General features: G+C 42.3%; 1 protein-coding gene across 2 annotated transcripts; it reads left to right on the forward strand.

The window, feature by feature from the left end:
- Nucleotides 1-1,142: 1,142 nt before the first annotated feature.
- b3gnt5b (UDP-GlcNAc:betaGal beta-1,3-N-acetylglucosaminyltransferase 5b) lies at nt 1,143-19,127 on the forward strand. 2 transcript variants are annotated; one of them, XM_030752727.1, is made up of 3 exons: nt 1,143-1,349; nt 14,934-15,059; nt 17,067-19,127. In XM_030752727.1, exon 3 carries the CDS (start codon nt 17,356-17,358, stop codon nt 18,517-18,519), a length of 1,164 nt encoding a protein of 387 aa, XP_030608587.1. In that variant the 5' UTR covers nt 1,143-1,349; nt 14,934-15,059; nt 17,067-17,355; the 3' UTR covers nt 18,520-19,127. The 2 variants fall into 2 exon arrangements, with proteins under 2 accessions (XP_030608587.1, XP_030608586.1); XM_030752726.1 differs by lacking the exon at nt 14,934-15,059.
- The last annotated feature ends 1,887 nt before the right edge of the window (nt 19,128-21,014 follow it).

The following is a 21,014-nucleotide window of genomic DNA, read 5'->3' on the forward strand; positions in this document are numbered from 1 at the left end:
CACTGCCAAGTGTTATGAAGCGCACTGACTGTTCCCTTATGAGCCACTGTGCAGCTGGGAAACCTTCAGTCTCTCCGTCCTGGGATTCACATGAATGCTGCTTTGAAATGTAGCAGCAAAGTAAACATCGCTGCAGATTGTTCAGCCAAAATATTAAAAAAAAAAAAAAAAAAAAGGAGGGGTGACTCCAGACTTTTGCACAGTACATAGTACTGGGTTACAGGAATGGGTGCCTCTTTATCCACGCCTGCATGTATGCATACATGGGATATAGCAGTGTATTGCTGCAAATGTGAACTTAGAAACAGCTGTAATCAACAAACACATCTTTGGTTCCTGTTAAGCTTTGTGTGAAACATGGATCCCATTCACTGGTGAGTCTCACAAATAACTTCTTACAGACAAAATATACTATGAAACTAGATTAATGACTCTGACAGATTAATGGCTCTCTTTTTACCTGGATACATTTTTTCCGTAGTTACTTCCCCTGAAAACATAGTCATGCTGTAAATTTACAACATTGTAAACTGCTTATCATTGTCATTGAAACTTGCATGTAATCAGTTGGCTCTGCTGCTTTTATACTGATGGAATCATGGCTGATAGATCAGAATTAGGAAACTGATTAGTAACTTTCAATATAAGCGACTTTCAGCTTGCAGCCCATGTTTTACTTTTTCTGTGACGTTTATGGACTAGTGCTGGTACTGATATGTATACAAAGCCTGATGTCCAAACTTTGTTTTGTGCACAGGTAAATAAATAAAAGGTCTGCTTAACCTAGCTGTGTTTTTAGTTTAGTTGCGATGGGCTTAACTTTAGCCATTCATAAAAGTGGGACAATGATGCTTCCTGTTAACTTGAGATTTGTTTCGACAGCCTGTTGCATAGCAGAAACGTGAGGGCTGGCAACCCTCACGGATGCTAACTAAACGAACGCTAGAACAGTTTGTGGTTAGGATGTTACTATAGCATCATTATTATTATTGCTAGGTGATTTTTTTTTTTTTTTTTTTTGCCTGATTGCTACAGCATAGGTGTCACTACATTTCGTATGGGGGAATCTGCCTCCTTTGGTTTATCAGATTAGATAACTATAGGCGCTGCTAAACTCCTTTTCACAGTTAAAGTTTCACTCTGCTCTGTTTTAATAAGAGACAGACACTCAGTAGTCTTTTCTGTGTGCCTCTATTTAAATTAGTCTGGCTATAATCTTCAGTTGCCCCCCTCCGCCTGTGAGGCTGGTTGTTCCTTCCAACTGGTAAAGAGACGGTTAAGTTCGTGGGGTGGTTGACAGCAGCATGGACATCGATGTGTGTGACCTGTGGCGTTAACTGCAGTGTGAGGTATGAATAACCACTCATATCAGGCCGTGAAAATATTATGAATTGAATTTAAATTTAATTTTAAGAGCCTAAGAATCCCATTGGTTACATTAATTTTAGTGATTAGATGTTAACTCACAGATAATCACCATAAAGCTAGCTTGTTGTCTTCTGCTGCTACTAGAAGCGAAGTTGTTTTATTTTTATTGAGAGAGAGGATTTAAATTAACATAGCTCAAATAAGCTAAACAAAACGGGAGTTAGTCGTATTTATGAAAATGGCGACAACATGTTAAGACTTGCTTTCATTAATGAGCAGTTTTAGCTGGCTAAAAGTGAGTGTTTAGTTAACATTTTATTACCAGTATTGCTGTAAAGTGCTAAAATGAAGAGCAGAGGTTTAAGTAGTGAACATAAAGTGAAACACTAAAGTTGTTATGATCTCACTGAAGCCAAAACCAAAAATAATTAAAGCCGCAAGCGGCGATGAGCGGGCCCTCGCACCCGGCGCGCGTCGACCCCTGGCGCGCTCCAGCCAAGCCGCGCGTCGACCCGTGGCACGCTCCAGCCGAACCGCGCTCGGAGGTTCTCGCAGACGAGAGAGTAGCTGGCTCACCCGGCTGCTGACGGCTCAGCAGGCTAGCCGTACTTCGCGTCGATCGTCTCCCGCTTCCACTAGGTGGCGTCGGTGAGTGCCCACTAATTAATATGTCACAATGCTCTATGTAATGCCTGCAGCCATCAATGAAACTGTAATGACCATAGGATGATGAGTATCAGTGTCCTACTGATTTCCTGTTGCCACTAGGTGGCGTTATGAGTGTGAAACAAAGCTGATAGAGGGGTGTGTCCGGTCTCCCTTACCCTCCCATTAAGCCTGTGAAGTTTGAGGCACATCGGACAATGTATGTCAGAGATGTAACAATTTGGTGCACTGTGGTATATGAGTAAAATCCCACATTTAGAGGGTTGCTACGGCAACACCGTTCAATATTCTACAAAACCATGAATATGTTTTGATGGGCTACTTGTGTAGATGATCTGGAGCCATTTTGGTGTGACTGGATGAAAAGCTGTAGTAGAAGATGATTCAAATAGCAGGCCTGAAAAATGTGAAAAATGCTGCAAAAATGACACCTTAATTAGAACATGTCAGGCTTCCTGTTGGATTTCGGCTATCGGTCCAAGAGACTTTTTTGTACGTCTTAGGATGTTACTTCAGCATGCACGATTTCAGGTACACAGACCAAGCACTGCCCTGGGGCTGATGTTTAGAACCTATCTGGGCCTGAAATGGAAAAAAAGTCCAAATTCAGAGGGTTGCTACGGCAACACCGTTCAATATTCTACAAAACCATGAATATCTTTTGATGGGCTACTTGTGTGGATGATCTGGAGCCATTTTGGTCTCACTGGGTCAAATGCCCTAGGAGGAGTTGAGGCAAAAAGGCCTGAAAAAGGCGAAAAATGCTGCAAAAATGACACTTTAAAGTGAACGTGGCTGACTTCCTGTTGGGTTTCGGCTATCGGTCCAAGAGAGTTTTTTGTAGATGTTAGCATCTTACATCAGCAGGCACATTTTCAGGTACATAGAGAAAGCACAGCCCAGGGGCTGATGTTTAGAATCTCTGTGAATTTGAAATTGAAAAAAGTCCAAATTCAGAGGGTTGCCATGGCAACACCGTTCAATATTCTACAAAACCCTGAATAACTTTTGATGGGCTACTTGTGTAGATGATCTGGAGCCAATTTGGTGTCAGTGGGTGAAATGCCCTAGGACAAGTTCGTTCAAATAGCAGGCGTGGAAATCGCAAAAATTGACACCTTCAATTGAAGATGGCCGACTTCCTGTAGGGTTTAGGGTATGGGTCCAAGAGACTTTTTTGTACGTCTTAGTATGTTACATGAGCATGTACATTTTCATACATGTAGATAAAACGTAGCTCCGGGGCTACTCAAAAAACTTGCTATTTTAAGATATTCCGAGCTGCCACTAGGCGGCGCTCTAACGTTTATGGACTTTATGCATATGAGTGTGTTCAGGGCAGCATGCTTATCACACCACTGAAGTTTGAGCCAGATTGGGCAAGTTGGCTTTGAGTTACAGCCATTTTTGTGTTCATGGCGAATCATCGAACTTTGCCGTCCCATAAGGGTCACGCCCTTTTGCCAAAAACTCACAGTTTTGAAAACACAGTAAGTCCAACTTCTTAAGGCTTTCCAGGTGAAATTTGAGATGGTTCTGCTAAACCACCTTGGAGCTGGACCTCCAAGTGTAAAATATGACATTTCCTGTTCCCACTAGGTGGCGCTGCGACTGATATTAAATATTGTCATATGTATGTGTTCAGGGGGGCACCCTCATCCTACTGGAGAAGTTTGATGCACATTGGATCATGTATGTATGAATGAGAGGCAATCAAAATTTCATGGCGAATGATCAAAGTTCAAAGGGGCATAAGGACCCCTCCCCCTTGGCAAAAACTCACCATTTTCGAGATTTAGATTCCCCTGGGGGTGTAGGTTAGACAAACCAAATATGAAGATGATAACGTCTAAAACCTCTGAGTTATTAGAAAAAGTGTGAGGGCTGCAAATCGCCAAATTTGCATAATTAATTCAAAATGGCGGACTTCCTGTTGGGTTTAGGGCATGGCTCCAAGAGGATTTTTTGTGCGCGTGGACATGATATACATGTGTATGAAGTTTCATTCATGTACGTGAAACACAGCGGTGGGGCTCCAGTTTAGGGGGCGCTAGCGAGCCATTTGGGCGCGCCCTTGCCCGAGCCCATTAAAATACTTAAATTTTCACCAGGTGTGATGCATGTGCAAAGTTTCATGAGTTTTTGAATATGATAAAGCCCCCAAAAAGCCAATTCATTTGCCTGAATAATAATAAAAATAAAAATAAAAATTAAAGCCGCAAGCGGCGATGAGCGGGCCCTCGCACCCGGCGCGCGTCGACCCCTGGCGCGCTCCAGCCAAGCCGCGCGTCGACCCGTGGCACGCTCCAGCCGAACCGCGCTCGGAGGTTCTCACAGACGAGAGAGTAGCTGGCTCACCCGGCTGCTGACGGCTCAGCAGGCTAGCCGTACTTCGCGTCGATCGTCTCCCGCTTCCACTAGGTGGCGTCGGTGAGTGCCCACTAATTAATATGTCACAATGCTCTATGTAATGCCTGCAGCCATCAATGAAACTGTAATGACCATAGGATGATGAGTATCAGTGTCCTACTGATTTCCTGTTGCCACTAGGTGGCGTTATGAGTGTGAAACAAAGCTGATAGAGGGGTGTGTCCGGTCTCCCTTACCCTCCCATTAAGCCTGTGAAGTTTGAGGCAGATCGGACAATGTATGTCAGAGATGTAACAATTTGGTGCACTGTGGTATATGAGTAAAATCCCACATTTAGAGGGTTGCTACGGCAACACCGTTCAATATTCTACAAAACCATGAATATCTTTTGATGGGCTACTTGTGTAGATGATCTGGAGCCATTTTGGTGTGACTGGATGAAAAGCTGTAGTAGAAGATGATTCAAATAGCAGGCCTGAAAAATGTGAAAAATGCTGCAAAAATGACACCTTAATTAGAACATGTCAGGCTTCCTGTTGGATTTCGGCTATCGGTCCAAGAGACTTTTTTGTACGTGTTAGGATGTTACTTCAGCATGCACGATTTCAGGTACACAGACCAAGCACTGCCCTGGGGCTGATGTTTAGAACCTATGTGGGCCTGAAATGGAAAAAAAGTCCAAATTCAGAGGGTTGCTACGGCAACACCGTTCAATATTCTACAAAACCATGAATATCTTTTGATGGGCTACTTGTGTGGATGATCTGGAGCCATTTTGGTCTCACTGGGTCAAATGCCCTAGGAGGAGTTGAGGCAAAAAGGCCTGAAAAAGGCGAAAAATGCTGCAAAAATGACACTTTAAAGTAAACGTGGCTGACTTCCTGTTGGGTTTGGGCTATCGGTCCAAGAGAGTTTTTTGTAGATGTTAGCATCTTACATCAGCAGGCACATTTTCAGGTACATAGAGAAAGCACAGCCCAGGGGCTGATGTTTAGAATCTCTGTGAATTTGAAATTGAAAAAAGTCCAAATTCAGAGGGTTGCCATGGCAACACCGTTCAATATTCGACAAAACCCTGAATAACTTTTGATGGGCTACTTGTGTAGATGATCTGGAGCCAATTTGGTGTCACTGGGTGAAATGCCCTAGGACAAGTTCGTTCAAATAGCAGGCGTGGAAATCGCAAAAATTGACACCTTCAATTGAAGATGGCCGACTTCCTGTAGGGTTTAGGGTATGGGTCCAAGAGACTTTTTTGTACGTCTTAGTATGTTACATGAGCATGTACATTTTCATACATGTAGATAAAACGTAGCTCCGGGGCTACTCAAAAAACTTGCTATTTTAAGATATTCCGAGCTGCCACTAGGCGGCGCTCTAACGTTTATGGACTTTATGCATATGAGTGTGTTCAGGGCAGCATGCTTATCACACCAGTGAAGTTTGAGCCAGATTGGGCAAGTTGGCTTTGAGTTACAGCCATTTTTGTGTTCATGGCGAATCATCGAACTTTGCCGTCCCATAAGGGTCACGCCCTTTTGTCAAAAACTCACAGTTTTGAAAACACAGTAAGTCCAACTTCTTAAGGCTTTCCAGGTGAAATTTGAGATGGTTCTGCTAAACCACCTTGGAGCTGGACCTCCAAGTGTAAAATATGACATTTCCTGTTCCCACTAGGTGGCGCTGCGACTGATATTAAATATTGTCATATGTATGTGTTCAGGGGGGCACCCTCATCCTACTGGAGAAGTTTGATGCACATTGGATCATGTAGGTATGAATGAGAGGCAATCAAAATTTCATGGCGAATGATCAAAGTTCAAAGGGGCATAAGGACCCCTCCCCCTTGGCAAAAACTCACCATTTTCGAGATTTAGATTCCCCTGGGGGTGTAGGTTAGACAAACCAAATATGAAGATGATAACGTCTAAAACCTCTGAGTTATTAGAAAAAGTGTGAGGGCTGCAAATCGCCAAATTTGCATAATTAATTCAAAATGGCGGACTTCCTGTTGGGTTTAGGGCATGGCTCCCAGAGGATTTTTTGTGCGCCTGGACATGATATACATGTGTATGAAGTTTCATTCATGTACGTGAAACACAGCGGTGGGGCTCCAGTTTAGGGGGCGCTAGCGAGCCATTTGGGCGCGCCCTTGCCCGAGCCCATTAAAATACTTAAATTTTCACCAGGTGTGACGCATGTGCAAAGTTTCATGAGTTTTTGAATATGATAAAGCCCCCAAAAAGCCAATTCATTTGCCTGAATAATAATAAAAATAAAAAAAATAATAAACGAAGCAATTACAATAGGGCCTTCGCACAGTTCGTGCTCGGGCCCTAATAATAATAAACGAAGCAATTACAATAGGGCCTTCGCACAGTTCGTGCTCGGGCCCTAAAAATAATTAAAGCCGCAAGCGGCGATGAGCGGGCCCTCGCACCCGGCGCGCGTCGACCCCTGGCGCGCTCCAGCCAAGCCGCGCGTCGACCCGTGGCACGCTCCAGCCGAACCGCGCTCGGAGGTTCTCGCAGACGAGAGAGTAGCTGGCTCACCCGGCTGCTGACAGCTCAGCAGGCTAGCCGTACTTCGCGTCGATCGTCTCCCGCTTCCACTAGGTGGCGTCGGTGAGTGCCCACTAATTAATATGTCACAATGCTCTATGTAATGCCTGCAGCCATCAATGAAACTGTAATGACCATAGGATGATGAGTATCAGTGTCCTACTGATTTCCTGTTGCCACTAGGTGGCGTTATGAGTGTGAAACAAAGCTGATAGATGGGTGTGTCCAGTCTCCCTTACCCTCCCATTAAGCCTGTGAAGTTTGAGGCAGATCGGACAATGTATGTCAGAGATGTAACAATTTGGTGCACTGTGGTATATGAGTAAAATCCCACATTTAGAGGGTTGCTACGGCAACACCGTTCAATATTCTACAAAACCATGAATATCTTTTGATGGGCTACTTGTGTAGATGATCTGGAGCCATTTTGGTGTGACTGGATGAAAAGCTGTAGTAGAAGATGATTCAAATAGCAGGCCTGAAAAATGTGAAAAATGCTGCAAAAATGACACCTTAATTAGAACATGTCAGGCTTCCTGTTGGATTTCGGCTATCGGTCCAAGAGACTTTTTTGTACGTCTTAGGATGTTACTTCAGCATGCACGATTTCAGGTACACAGACCAAGCACTGCCCTGGGGCTGATGTTTAGAACCTATCTGGGCCTGAAATGGAAAAAAAGTCCAAATTCAGAGGGTTGCTACGGCAACAGCGTTCAATATTCTACAAAACCATGAATATCTTTTGATGGGCTACTTGTGTGGATGATCTGGAGCCATTTTGGTCTCACTGGGTCAAATGCCCTAGGAGGAGTTGAGGCAAAAAGGCCTGAAAAAGGCGAAAAATGCTGCAAAAATGACACTTTAAAGTGAACGTGGCTGACTTCCTGTTGGGTTTCGGCTATCGGTCCAAGAGACTTTTTTGTAGATGTTAGCATCTTACATCAGCAGGCACATTTTCAGATACACAGAGAAAGCACAGCCCAGGGGCTGATGTTTAGAATCTCTGTGAATTTGAAATTGAAAAAAGTCCAAATTCAGAGGGTTGCCATGGAAACACCGTTCAATATTCTACAAAACCATGAATAACTTTTGATGGGCTACTTGTGTAGATGATCTGGAGCCAATTTGGTGTCAGTGGGTGAAATGCCCTAGGACAAGTTCGTTCAAATAGCAGGCGTGGAAATCGCAAAAATTGACACCTTCAAGTGAAGATGGCCGACTTCCTGTAGGGTTTGGGGTATGGGTCCAAGAGACTTTTTTGTACGTCTTAGTATGTTACATGAGCATGTACATTTTCATACATGTAGATAAAACGTAGCTCCGGGGCTACTCAAAAAACTTGCTATTTTAAGATATTCCGAGCTGCCACTAGGCGGCGCTCTACCGTTTTTGGACTTTATGCATATGAGTGTGTTCCGGACAGGGTGCTTATCACACCACTGAAGTTTGAGCCAAATTGGGCAAGTTGGGTTTGAGTTACAGCCATTTTTGTGTTCATGGCGAATCATCGAACTTTGCCGTCCCATAAGGGTCACGCCCTTTTGTCAAAAACTCACAGTTTTGAAAACACAGTAAGTCCAACTTCTTAAGGCTTTCCAGGTGAAATTTGAGATAGTTCTGCTAAACCACCTTGGAGCTGGACCTCCAAGTGTAAAATATGACATTTCCTGTTCCCACTAGGTGGCGCTGCGACTGATATTAAATATTGTCATATGTATGTGTTCAGGGGGGCACCCTCATCCTACTGGAGAAGTTTGATGCACATTGGTTCATGTAGGTATGAATGAGAGGCAATCAAAATTTCATGGCGAATGATCAAAGTTCAAAGGGGCATAAGGACCCCTCCCCCTTGGCAAAAACTCACCATTTTCGAGATTTTGATTCCCCTGGGGGTGTAGGTTAGACAAACCAAATATGAAGATGATAACGTCTAAAACCTCTGAGTTATTAGAGAAAGTGTGAGGGCTGCAAATCGCCAAATTTGCATAATTAATTCAAAATGGCGGACTTCCTGTTGGGTTTAGGGCATGGCTCCAAGAGGATTTTTTGTGCGCCTGGACATGATATACATGTGTATGAAGTTTCATTCATGTACGTGAAACACAGCGGTGGGGCTCCAGTTTAGGGGGCGCTAGCGAGCCATTTGGGCGCGCCCTTGCCCGAGCCCATTAAAATACTTAAATTTTCACCAGGTGTGACGCATGTGCAAAGTTTCATGAGTTTTTGAATATGATAAAGCCCCCAAAAAGCCAATTCATTTGCCTGAATAATAATAATAAAAATAAAAAAAAAATAAAAAAAAAAAAAATAATAATAAACGAAGCAATTACAATAGGGCCTTCGCACAGTTCGTGCTCGGGCCCTAATAAACGAAGCAATTACAATAGGGCCTTCGCACAGTTCGTGCTCGGGCCCTAAAAATAATAATAATAATAATAAACGAAGCAATTACAATAGGGCCTTCGCACAGTTCGTGCTCGGGCCCTAATAACAATAGTAAAAATTAAGGGCACACTGATGTCATTACAGGTCTTTCCCGAGGGAAACATCAAAATTGATCTTAATGGGAATTCCCATTGAAACCAGTGCTGTCCAAATTTATACCCGCATTAGGCTTGGCTTTTTTCACAGTTAAGAAAAGTATTTCCTCTTACTTAACATACATACTCAGCTGCAGAGGTTAGTTCAAATGTTATCACAAACCAGGACATGCAAAGTCAGGCTGTGGAGGATGCTTTTAATATATTTGCTACCATTTAGAGAGTTTGTAGCTGGTTTCTGATGGGTATCATCCATGAGTGAAAACACATTGCTAACTTGATCAAACTAGCTGATAGTAATGGTGATATATATATCATAGTATTTTCAGGAAAGTTGTGATAATGGTATTTATGACAATATAGTGGGAAAGAAAACTGCACAATGCTTGCAGGTGATTGCAGCTTGCTCATAGCAGTGCAACAAAGTGAAGGGCACTTTTTCCATCCTTCTTTAACTGCTGTCAATGATGGCACACTACTTATTCAAAGTCTGCTGACTAGGTAGTGTTTTTCCTGGAAACCGTACATAAAAGTATAACATAACTGCTTAACATGGTAAACCATCTAACTCTTCAGCACAGTATTTTAAAATAATTGTCACCTAATAAAATTGAAACTGAAATATTTTTTCCACGTGGGAGGGTTTTTTTTTTTTTAACCAGTTGCTTAAAGCCCTTCTTTACCACCATGTAGCCGCATCAGTAAATTCCACCCACTGCTTACTCTTTCGGTCATATGGAGTCTAACTAGCAAGTGCTGCAGCCATTTTCAGTTCACATTTATTTATTGTCAGCTACTGGTGTCTCTTCCTCATGTGCCTTCATGGCCTAGTTCCACTTGATTGTGTGTTTTTTGCCTCCAGTGATGAAACAAATTTGCTGCTAGGGAACAGAAATACATGCCATCGCTGTTTCACTGACACTTTTTTGTCACTTAAAAATTTATAGTGCTGTTACAGGTGGTATGATATGGCATAATACTGTAAGGTTTTCGACTTTAGTGTGAGGCTATGGGAACTGGCTCAGTTTTGGAGCCAGCCTCAAGTGGCACAGGAACTGCAGAAATCTGGCCACAATTTGCCAGTCAGGTTTGTTTTTTTGCTTTTTTTGGTCTGACAGCATGAAAGGTCTAAAACCATTAAAAAAAGAGAGACTTTTTTACTTGTGTTGAGACATTTTCCTTTCACCCAGACACATCCTTTTAGTTAGAGTCTACTCATTTATATCTGTACTTTAGCTGTGTATGTAGTTGCATCACCTATCTTGTTTTAGTAGCAATTCAACTTTTGCCAGGGTTGCATCACAAAATGTTAACACAATGCTTAGGAGAGAACAAACGTTTGCAAAACAGCAGAGACGGGAGAAATAGAGACATGGAGTTTTTTTTTTTTTCTCATTTTGAATTTGATGCCAGCAACATGTTTGAACAAGGGAAAGAGTGGAGAAGATAAAGTTACAAGTTTTATTTAAGTTTTATTTTATGTCATTTTTGCCACATCAGGGATTTTTGTGCAGATTATTGCTTAAAAACGTATTCAGGTTTTCAGGGAAATCTCCCTCAAAAATTCATACAACTCATCTATCAGTCTATCTATCAGACTTGGCTTTACGGGGTTAACTTTCATTTCAGTGGTCACCAATAGACATAAAATGCAGGCACAAATAAAAGCATAAATTTAATTCTGATTCACATTATCACATTCACTATAAGCCCTCTGGCTATGGGACGATCGCTTACTAGTGCTAATTGCCCTGCCCACTTTCTAATTATCTTAAAAGCGAACAGTTCGGCTGCCGAACCGGTGAAATTCTCAGCTCGGCACATCAACCACTGGCTAGAACCCTGAGACATCAAGCAGTTGCTAGAACTGTAAAGGCAATGGCAACTGGTCTTCATTTCCTAAAAGCTAGCAGGATTGTTTAAAAAACCAAAAACACATCAGCAGTGTTAAATATGCATGTGTCCCATTGCTTTCAAAACATGCTCAGGGTTCTAGCCAGAAAAAAATTCAGCCTGGCACACGTGTGGGGGGGGGGGGCTAATGCTAATTAGCATGCTAATTTAGGGAGGGAGGGTGGGGGTCAGAACATGCAAACAGGGTGGGGGTGGTCTGAAACAAAGTCCGGGTGATGCCAAAGCATACAAAGGGATGCGGTATGAGCGCTGTGTGTGCACAAATCGCGGCATTGGCTGAGGATTTCAACTTTCCTGACTATCTCCAAAAGTCACCAAAGTCACCAGAAAAAGTCGCTAAATTTATCGCTTGTCACTTTTTGGAAGAAAAAAGTCACTATGGGGGTCTGAAAAGTCAGTAAATCTAGCAAAAAAGTTGCTAAGTTGTCAACAGTGAGCTCCTTGGAATTTATGTTTAATAGGAAGTTTGAAATTGTCATTTGTCCCCTTTTCCACTTCTTCCCCCTCGCTTTAATGCTGGTTGCCATTTTGCTTTCTGTAGCCATGCAAAATCGGGGTGTGCGGGGTGCTATAGATGCTATCTTAGTGATAAACAGATGGCTAATGTGCGTGTCACATAAAGGTGCTTTCAGCTGCTTCCTTATTTCCACAGGGTTTGCCACACACCAGATGGCTCTGCATGTTTGACCTGGCAAAGATTTTATGCAGGATATCCTTCCTAATGCAATGGTCCGAATTATCTGGGCTTGGGGCCAACGTATGCTAGCTTGTGACTCCTTGAGGTTGGGTTCGTGGCTATCGGGTAATTTTTAATAGTTAAGTGGGTAACATTAAAAAGTGTGCCAGCCAGGTTAATATTTATAACTACTCAGTACTTCAGTGTTGTTGAAATGGGAGCCTTACTGACCTTGAAATTCCTCCCCAAAAACTGTTCAGTATCGTGAGTAGCTGAATTACTTCAGCTGCTACCGAGGCGTGGGGCTGTGTGACTGTCTGTCTGCAGTTGTGCAGTGTGAAGTTGGTTTTATGGCCTCACCTTTGAGCACCCCACCCAGTGACTCCAGGAAGGGTAGGTACTCTAACATTTGGCGCATAAGCGCAAACATACAAGAATACCCACCCCAGCTCACCGCCTCTTACCAAGGGCAATTCCAGACTGGAAGAGTCCAGCCTCTCTCCAGGAGGCTGGTTCCAGAGCCCAGGCTATGCGTTGAGGTGAGCCCGACTATATCTACGTGGTATCTGTCAACCTCACGCACTAGCTCAGTCTGACCCATCCACCCACCCAGACCTCCCCCTCTCCAGCCACCTCCTCCAGCTTATCTGGGGGAACACTGATGCATTCCCAGGTCAGCCTCTATATATATATATATATATATATATATATAGTTACTTAGTAACGTGTTACTCTAATCTGAATACTTTTTTCGGTAACGAGTAGTCTAACGCGTTACTATTTGCAATCGAGTAATCAGATTAAAGTTACTTATCCAAGTCATTGTGCGTTATTATTTTTGTCATTTTCCTCAGTACAAAGATATATTTTTGCTTTCTTCTTGCGTCTCGGGGAGTGACGTCTGGCCGATGCGACAATTAAGTCCCGTTTTCAGCTTGAGGACAATAATAGCACACAGCAACACAAATGTAAACAATGGAGGGAGGAGAGAAATGTGTGTTTTCTAGATGAAAATACAGGCACTATTGTGAGTTTGTGTCAGCTAAAGATGACAACATCAAGGCTAGTTGTGCACTCTGTGCTGGCATCAAAATGCTAACTAGCTTCAAAAACGCTACGTCAGATTTGAAGAAACATCTGGAGTCACAGCACGGCACAGTCGGACTTACAGAGCGAGTCCCACCAGGTGGTGCAAAGCAGAGAGCTGCGGCTAATACAGGAGGCCCCCCAGCACCCAAACAACAAAAGCTGGACTTGGACTTGCCGGTGTTGTGCCAAAAAGTGATCGTCTGCCATAAAGTGATTTTTGGTATTTGCCAAAAAAATGATTTCCTGTATTTAAACGGCTGTATAATCTGTTGACCTATAATCTGTGAAATATATATGAAACATATCTCTCATGAATGATATTAGGTCATTTTGAGCAAGAAACAGCATTTCTATCACAAGGTAGAAAATGCAATCAGTTTTTGGCAAAGTGACTTTTATACATTAGTTTTTTTAATCAAGGCAAAAACTGTCATTGGCATTAAAAATATCTCTTTAAATAGAAATTTGGCTCAGAATGCTGCAGAAATCACAACAAATATACAATCACAGTTCTATAAAGATATTTGAAGTGGCCAAAAAGTTCTGGATTGATTATAATGTATTTGCAATAATACAGTCATAAAGACTCTTGAAAAATAAGTTATTTCTTCATTTAATATATAAGGCCTTCATAAATCATGCTGACTGTACTCTGTTTACCAATATAAGTAAAGACACTACACATAAAAGCACACAGAAACATCGGAATCACTTTATCGCAGACGATCACTTTTTTGCACAACACCAGCAACTGTTGAATGTAACTAATAAAGTAACTTGTAATTTAACTTAGTTACTTCTAAAATTAAGTAATCAGTAAAGTAACTAAGTTACTTTTTAAGGGAGTAATCAGTAATCAGATTACTTTTTAAAGGTAACTATGCCATTACTGCTCCTAATGCGATTAGTCAAGTGCTGTGCAGAACATGACGTATCATAGTGTAGTCTTCTACATCTGTGACCTCCTGACAAACATTTGTTTCTAATCAGGCCATTCAGTATATTTTTAGACATCCATCTACTGCACCAGGCCAATTGGCTGCAAAGCTCTCAGGTGAAATTCAGGGCATGCTGCTTTAGGCTTTTATGTTTCATGGTTTGATGGATTGGGGGCAAAATATATTATAAAGCAAAATATATAAAATGGGGCTGTTATACTAAGTCTTTGGTGTGAACGCTGAATGCTTAAAAATTAAGGTTTTGTTTTTTTCATAGTTTTCAATTGTTGTATAATGAACATCAGTCTGAATAAAGTTGCCTGTTGCAGATTGTCTGCAAACTTTGCATTGAATCTGGTAGTCACTTCCTGCTGTGAGACAAAGGAACCACTGATGCATCCGTTATAGTTGGTGTAGTGTGTTCATTTATCGTTTAGAAGCTGACTGTATCATGAAGTCCCGTGTGCGTGTGAGTCCATGTGCCTGTATGTGCACAATTGGAGTATCTCTACCATTTGTAGTTGTAAACATTAAAAGGTGTCAGCCGAAAGTCTGCTTATGAACCTGAAAATAATGTTTACCAGACCAACTTTCCACTATCATCGTGCCCTGTGGGCCTCCTCTCATCATCCCTATGGCACTATACCACCACCTACCTAATACAGGCTGCAGTGGAAGGTTACAAAGGAAAGGGAGGGAAGAGAGCACAGCGGTATCATTTCGAAACAACTTGCAGTCTGCACACAAGACCAAGGGAGAGAACAGAAAATATCATCACTTAAGAGATTCTCACACACTGTACCTCCCACAGGGGGTTTGGCTGCTTGACAGAAGATTGATGCTCGCCTCTGTTTGAGTCGTTCGCTTCCTGTCGTCTGAAGGAGAAGTTCAGACAGAAACTGTTGCTTGGTTCACACGCTGATATATTTGTTTGCTGGTAAGTGTTGAATTAATTATTTAGGTCACAGAGTTTATATATTTATATATATACTTGTTAGGTGATTGTATTGTGCTTGTGATAAATCAAAGTGCTTGTTTTAGATGCAGCTGAGATAGACAAAGCCGATCAACACTCCTGTCTGTCTACTACAGGTTTCAGGATACAGTAGTTATAGATGTGTAAGTGGTGTGGTCAGCTCCCCAGTTAGCAGTCTGAAAAATGGCACAAGTAAAGTTATAAGTGTACCACAGGCTTGTTTAAACGATCAAAATATTGTACAATAGTAATATAAGGAAAACTGTAAAGTGTCTAAAAAAATTGGGAACATTTCAAAGCAGCAAGTTATCAGATATATATTTGTATATATTTGTTTAAGTTAAGAAATTGCCATTTTAATGTCACACGAGCCCTGAAGATAATCTATCAAATTTAACAGATTAATTGGTTATCATGTAATCTACAAGACAACTCCATGTTTATACATGTTTAACTTGTTTGTTACTGAAGTATTGGAGGGAAATGGTACATGTTCTACTTAACTGTAACCTGGTTGTGTGTGTGTGTGTGTGTGTGTGTGAAAGCATATATACATAGAGAATATACTAACATAAAAGGACTGCTTCATTTCCATATGCATGTAAAAAAAAAAAGAGCGAAAAATCTTGTTGAGCTCTGTATATGCAGATTGTATTAGAGATAAATGATTTTATTTCTGGCAGCTCATTGTCTTTATTAGCTGCACACTATTTCCTTCTCTAGGAGGAAAATAGTCCCTCTGTAAATCATGTAGTCATTTTCCCAGTGTCCAGAAAGGGGCAGCTATCTCAAACCTTGAGAATAAATATCCTAAAATATCTGTCTGAGTTACTAAAACTGAGTTTTATTTTTTTAATTGTGATTTTGGGCGAACACACCCTTTAAAGTTATGCCGACTTGTAATGCACCATTAAGCACTCGCCCTTGTGAGGTTTGTAACAAAGAGGTAAACGCACTCCCTCTTGTGAAACATCTAATAAAGGTTATATATTGAAATATCTAATTGAAGATCATGCCACGCAGGCAGTAAAGTAATAAACTGGATGAAATATTAAGTGTTTCTGTGTAAGAGCGAGAGGAGGTGAAGCAGAGATTTCCATTATCGAGCAGAGAGAAATGAGAGCCATTCTGAGCCACTGACCCCATTAGGCACAGGCCATCCAGTGATGTTTAAAAAGCTCTTGGGGCGCACTGGGAGTCACAGGCCCTGCGCCCATCATCATCCTCCACCCCACACACCACCCTCCCGATTTTAGGGCCCCGGCGGAAGCGGGCTATTCTCGTTCAACATTGTGCTGCCGAGCTATTCTGACACTGTCCATTGTGTCCGAGTGCTTTCCATGACTCTCAGCGATTTCAGCGGGTCTGCACCTTAAACCCCTCCATTATGGACGAGCTTGTGTTGTGACATTTGCTGAGTTGGCTTTTGCATTCTTTTGCCCATCCCGACTCCCAGCTTCCCTTCACCCCCAACCACCTACTGTCTGCTCTTCATGGTACGATTCTTCGAAATTGCACACAAGTTGATTTGGTTCATGGCACTACTATCACGTTTAGTAGATCATGGTGCATGAGTTAGAACAAAAAAAAAAAAATTGTGTTTTCAAAATCGTGAAATTTTTGTTTCCTAGTAAGGAAGTTATTAGCCAATAGGAAATTGAGAAATCCTTTTGAATATTTCTGCTTTCTCCTTTTGATGGGAGGCAGAGTTCTTATAGTTTTGCATTTTCTAATTAGTTTTTACTTTTATTTCATTTTGACTTTTTGTCTTTATTTCAGTTTAGTTTCACTTGGTTTCCGATTGTTTCCAGTAATGTTGTTTTTTTCCCCCCAAAAGTCTAGCTTTTATTTTGGTTAACTAAAATGTTTTTTCACATTTAGTTATAGTTTAGGTTTAGTTAACTATATTAACCTTGCACGGACGGAACATTTTCTAAACTCCCAACTGTAAATACGCTCTCTTTGCAGAACCATAAATGGGTGAAGAATGAGTCTCCTGCTACTGAGTGACTGAGTGATTTTTGCCCTGATGGAGGACGCTTCCCAGCAGCCCCTGCTGACTCTCACCACTGCCTCTGCCTCCTGCTGAATGTGGAAAGCCTAGGATGGAAGACCCAGCAAGTGATGCTCTGAGGCAATTAAACAACACTCTCAACCTCCGTTATCTTAACTCCCCGAACACACTAACGCAAACAGCTGCTTCACCACCATCTCCTCTCAGACAGGGACCACCGCCACTAGTCGATCACATTCCAGGATGTTTCTGAATTTCTGCCGGGTACGAAAATGCCAGCGTGTGCAGCTGATGACTACCTGCCTGTTGCTGTCCGTGATGATGGTTTGCTGGGAGCAGCTGGACAACAGTGTTGTCAACCACGTCAAGTCCTACTCCTTCCGCTACCTAATCAACCGCTTCAGCTACATCAACAAGAGCCTCACCATCCCCCGCAACCAAGCCAGAATCTTCAGCAACTTCCACTACCTGATGGACCACCCTGATAAATGCATCGGGAAAGATGTTCTCCTCCTCCTCTTTGTCAAAACGTCCCCAGAGAATATTGACAGGCGAAAAGCCATCAGATCCACCTGGGGTAACGAGACCTACATCCAAAATACCCTGGGAGTGACGGTCAAGGTGGTGTTCGCTTTGGGAGCAGTCCATATCAAGAAGACGGAGCCTTTGTGGAGCAAGAGGAGTGGCGTTGGTTTTCAGGATCAGCTCGCCCAGGAGGATCGTCTCCATGGCGATTTGATCCAACAAGACTTTCTAGACTCCTTCCACAACCTGACCCTGAAACTGATCTTGCAGTTCCACTGGATGCACAGTCACTGCGCACATGCCCGCTTCCTCATGACCGCCGATGACGACATCTTTGTCCACATGCCCAACCTGGTGAGCTACCTGCAGGATGTGAGCAGCAGAGGTGTTAAAGATTTCTGGATTGGTCGTGTGCACAGAGGAGCACCACCCATCCGCAGCAAGGAGAGCAAATACTATGTTTCTTTTGAGATGTACCCTTGGGTGGCTTACCCGGATTACACAGCTGGAGCGGCCTATGTTGTTTCCAGTGATGTTGCGAACAAAATCTACCATGCCACGCTGACCCTGAATGCATCTATTTATATAGACGATGTGTTCATGGGCATCTGTGCCAACGCCGTGGGCGTGTCACCACAGGAGCACGTTTATTTCTCAGGGGAGGGCAAGGCACCTTACCACCCATGTATCTACGAAAAGATGATGACATCACACGGCCACATAGAGGACATTTACGACGTTTGGAAGGCAGCAACACACCCACAGGTGAAGCATGGGACCTCTGGGCTCATAGGGAAGCTGTACTGCACAGCTGTGAAAATGACTCTGCTTTGTAAACCATACCATTTTAACACTTACCCCTGCAAAGCAGCCTTTTCCTAGTGTTACTCAAGGCTTGTGTGTGTCAGACTGTGAATGAGAATGTGTCATGCTGTGGATCATAACCACGTGAGGGTCACTGCTGTGAATATTTACCTCAGTCCTTTCAGCCGGGCATACATGTCGAAGTACTGTGTTCTGTGTTGTGAGCGAGACCAGGCGATTCACGTCACGGTTGGTGTGAGATCGTCAGTGTGTTTAATAATGTTATCACAATAAATTTTCATTGACACTGTACAATTTGACAAAAAGGTTCTGAACATTTACATGTTGCTCCAGTTCAAATCCAAGGCTGATTCAAATGGCATTTTCATCTCAGCAGGCTGAGCAGAGCAGCACTTCCTTATTGTCCTACACAAGAAGCTTGCCAAATTTGGTTACACTCTTTGAAAAGGACTGACTTATTTGTGTTAACAGAAGTAGTTGATTTGGATGATGATGTGTGGGGAAAAAAAACGTCACCCAGACCAGTGACAGTCACGCATCTACTCGACTTTTGCTTCTGTGCTGGGAAAGAAAATGACATTTGAATCACATTTGAATCACATTTGTAAAAATTTGTTTTCGTTTGTTTTTGTTTAAAAAAAAAAATCCGAATAAAGCGTGCACTCTGCTAGTAAAGAAGAATTGAGTTTGTGTAAAAGGGAAACATGATTTGGGGAATCATCTGTTGGAACATACAGAAAAAATGTGCAAAAAAATAATTAGAGAACATCCCTATCCCTCTAAATGCTTGATGTTTCTCTGATATATGCGTGGGTTTGCACATTAACACTCGCCTGCCTGGTTACTTTGAAAAAAACAAAGGGAAAGTTTTCTATATAGTGTCAAACTTCTTTTTCTTTTTCTATAAAAGGGATGCATGGTTACTGTAGAGCAGAGTTTTCAGTAACTTTTGCAAGTTGAATGGAGCCAGTATATTTTTTAGTTCTGACTGAAGCATTCGTTCATTCACATTCTATGCATGCTTGTGGAGGACATAACTGAAGGGGTGTCTGCAGGTGATGTTTCACTTTAACTGCCATCAGTTAAGGCAGGAAGCAGTTCACCACAAGGCGAAAGTTTCACACTCAAATCGAAAAATAATGTTGCGGTTTTCATGCTTAAAAAAAAACGGTCGGTCCCCACCAAAGAGGTTTTATTCTGACACAATATAAAATCATCCAGACTGAGGTACAAATACTTTGAACCGGTTATATATGTATATTTTTTAAGCGGGGCTGGAATTTTTATCTAACAGGAAAATGCATAATAATTCCATTAGTACACACTCTTTACCTTAATTATATGCTAAAAAGCCATGCTTATGTGTGTAGCCGAGCTCCAGAGTCACATTTTGAGCTTCAAAAAGAACCCAAAAGAAGCCAACTGCTCCATACGTTTTCCCCTGTGATTAAAATTGCTGATTTATCACATTGCTACTTTCCCGCAGTCCATGTCATCTTGTCTGTGGCAACAGCCTTGCTTCTCAAGAATATTAAGTTTTCATGTATCTTAACCTTTATCTATCCAGAGAATGAAACTCTTAAGATGTGTTTTCCAACAGTATCCTGGGCCCACTTGATGATATTACTCAGTTGCCATATGGGTGTTTGCTGGCTTAAGGTCACAAAAATGTCACCCTCTGCTCCCTTTACGTCGCCTCACTGCAAATTGTCTGCATACATATTTATGGCACCTCGTCCTGAATTGTGCTGTTGCCTGGATTAGCTGTTCTGGAAACAGCTGCTCTGTTTCCAAGCCAACTTGTAAAGGGGGAGCAGGATTTAGGGTGTGTCCAAAAACACAAGCAGCTGCCTGCATCTGTTTGGCAGTAACTGACTTGAAAATTACTTCTGTGTCCACTTAAAGATTTTAAAGATGCATTTGTGTTCATTTAAATTAGAAAAGCAGGTAACATCACGTACACCGTGGACCTGCTTAGTTTTCATGTAGGCAGAAGCTGGTTTCATTTTAGGTTCGCTCAAGTGATTGTTGCGGAAAATTGGCCCGTGAGGAGTTGACCGTTGACTTCAGTAATCAGTACAACGAAGCTCATCTTCAGTCCCCAAGAGGCGACTTTGGAAAATAATTGTGTTGACAGAGGAGAGTTTCTAAATATAGGCGCAGACTCTGCTAGTCAGCGCACCTGATGAACGCTGGTGGGGGTGGGGTGGGGGGGGTAAGGCAGTAACTACAGCTAATTAAAAAATACTATAAATACACAGCCTAGAATGAGACCTGACTCCTCTGTTCAGAAACTGCCTACACAAAGCAGATCATGAAATTAGTAAGCTGGCAACAATGTCATGAGGTTCAAGGTTCAAGATTCTGGGGAGTGGAGTCTAGGTCTCTGACTCCAGACATTTGAATCCGTGCACTCCATCCAGTTAACTGACTCGTCTGACGTGGTGGGATAAACTAGTGTTTTCTAAACTAAACAAAGCTGTTAACAACAGAAGTGATTCACTTCCTCCCGCTTCACTCTTCAAACCTTCACAAAACCAGCAGGCTGACAT

This window comes from Archocentrus centrarchus, chromosome 17 (assembly GCF_007364275.1).
Source record: "Archocentrus centrarchus isolate MPI-CPG fArcCen1 chromosome 17, fArcCen1, whole genome shotgun sequence".
NCBI classification, from domain to species: Eukaryota; Metazoa; Chordata; class Actinopteri; order Cichliformes; family Cichlidae; genus Archocentrus; species Archocentrus centrarchus.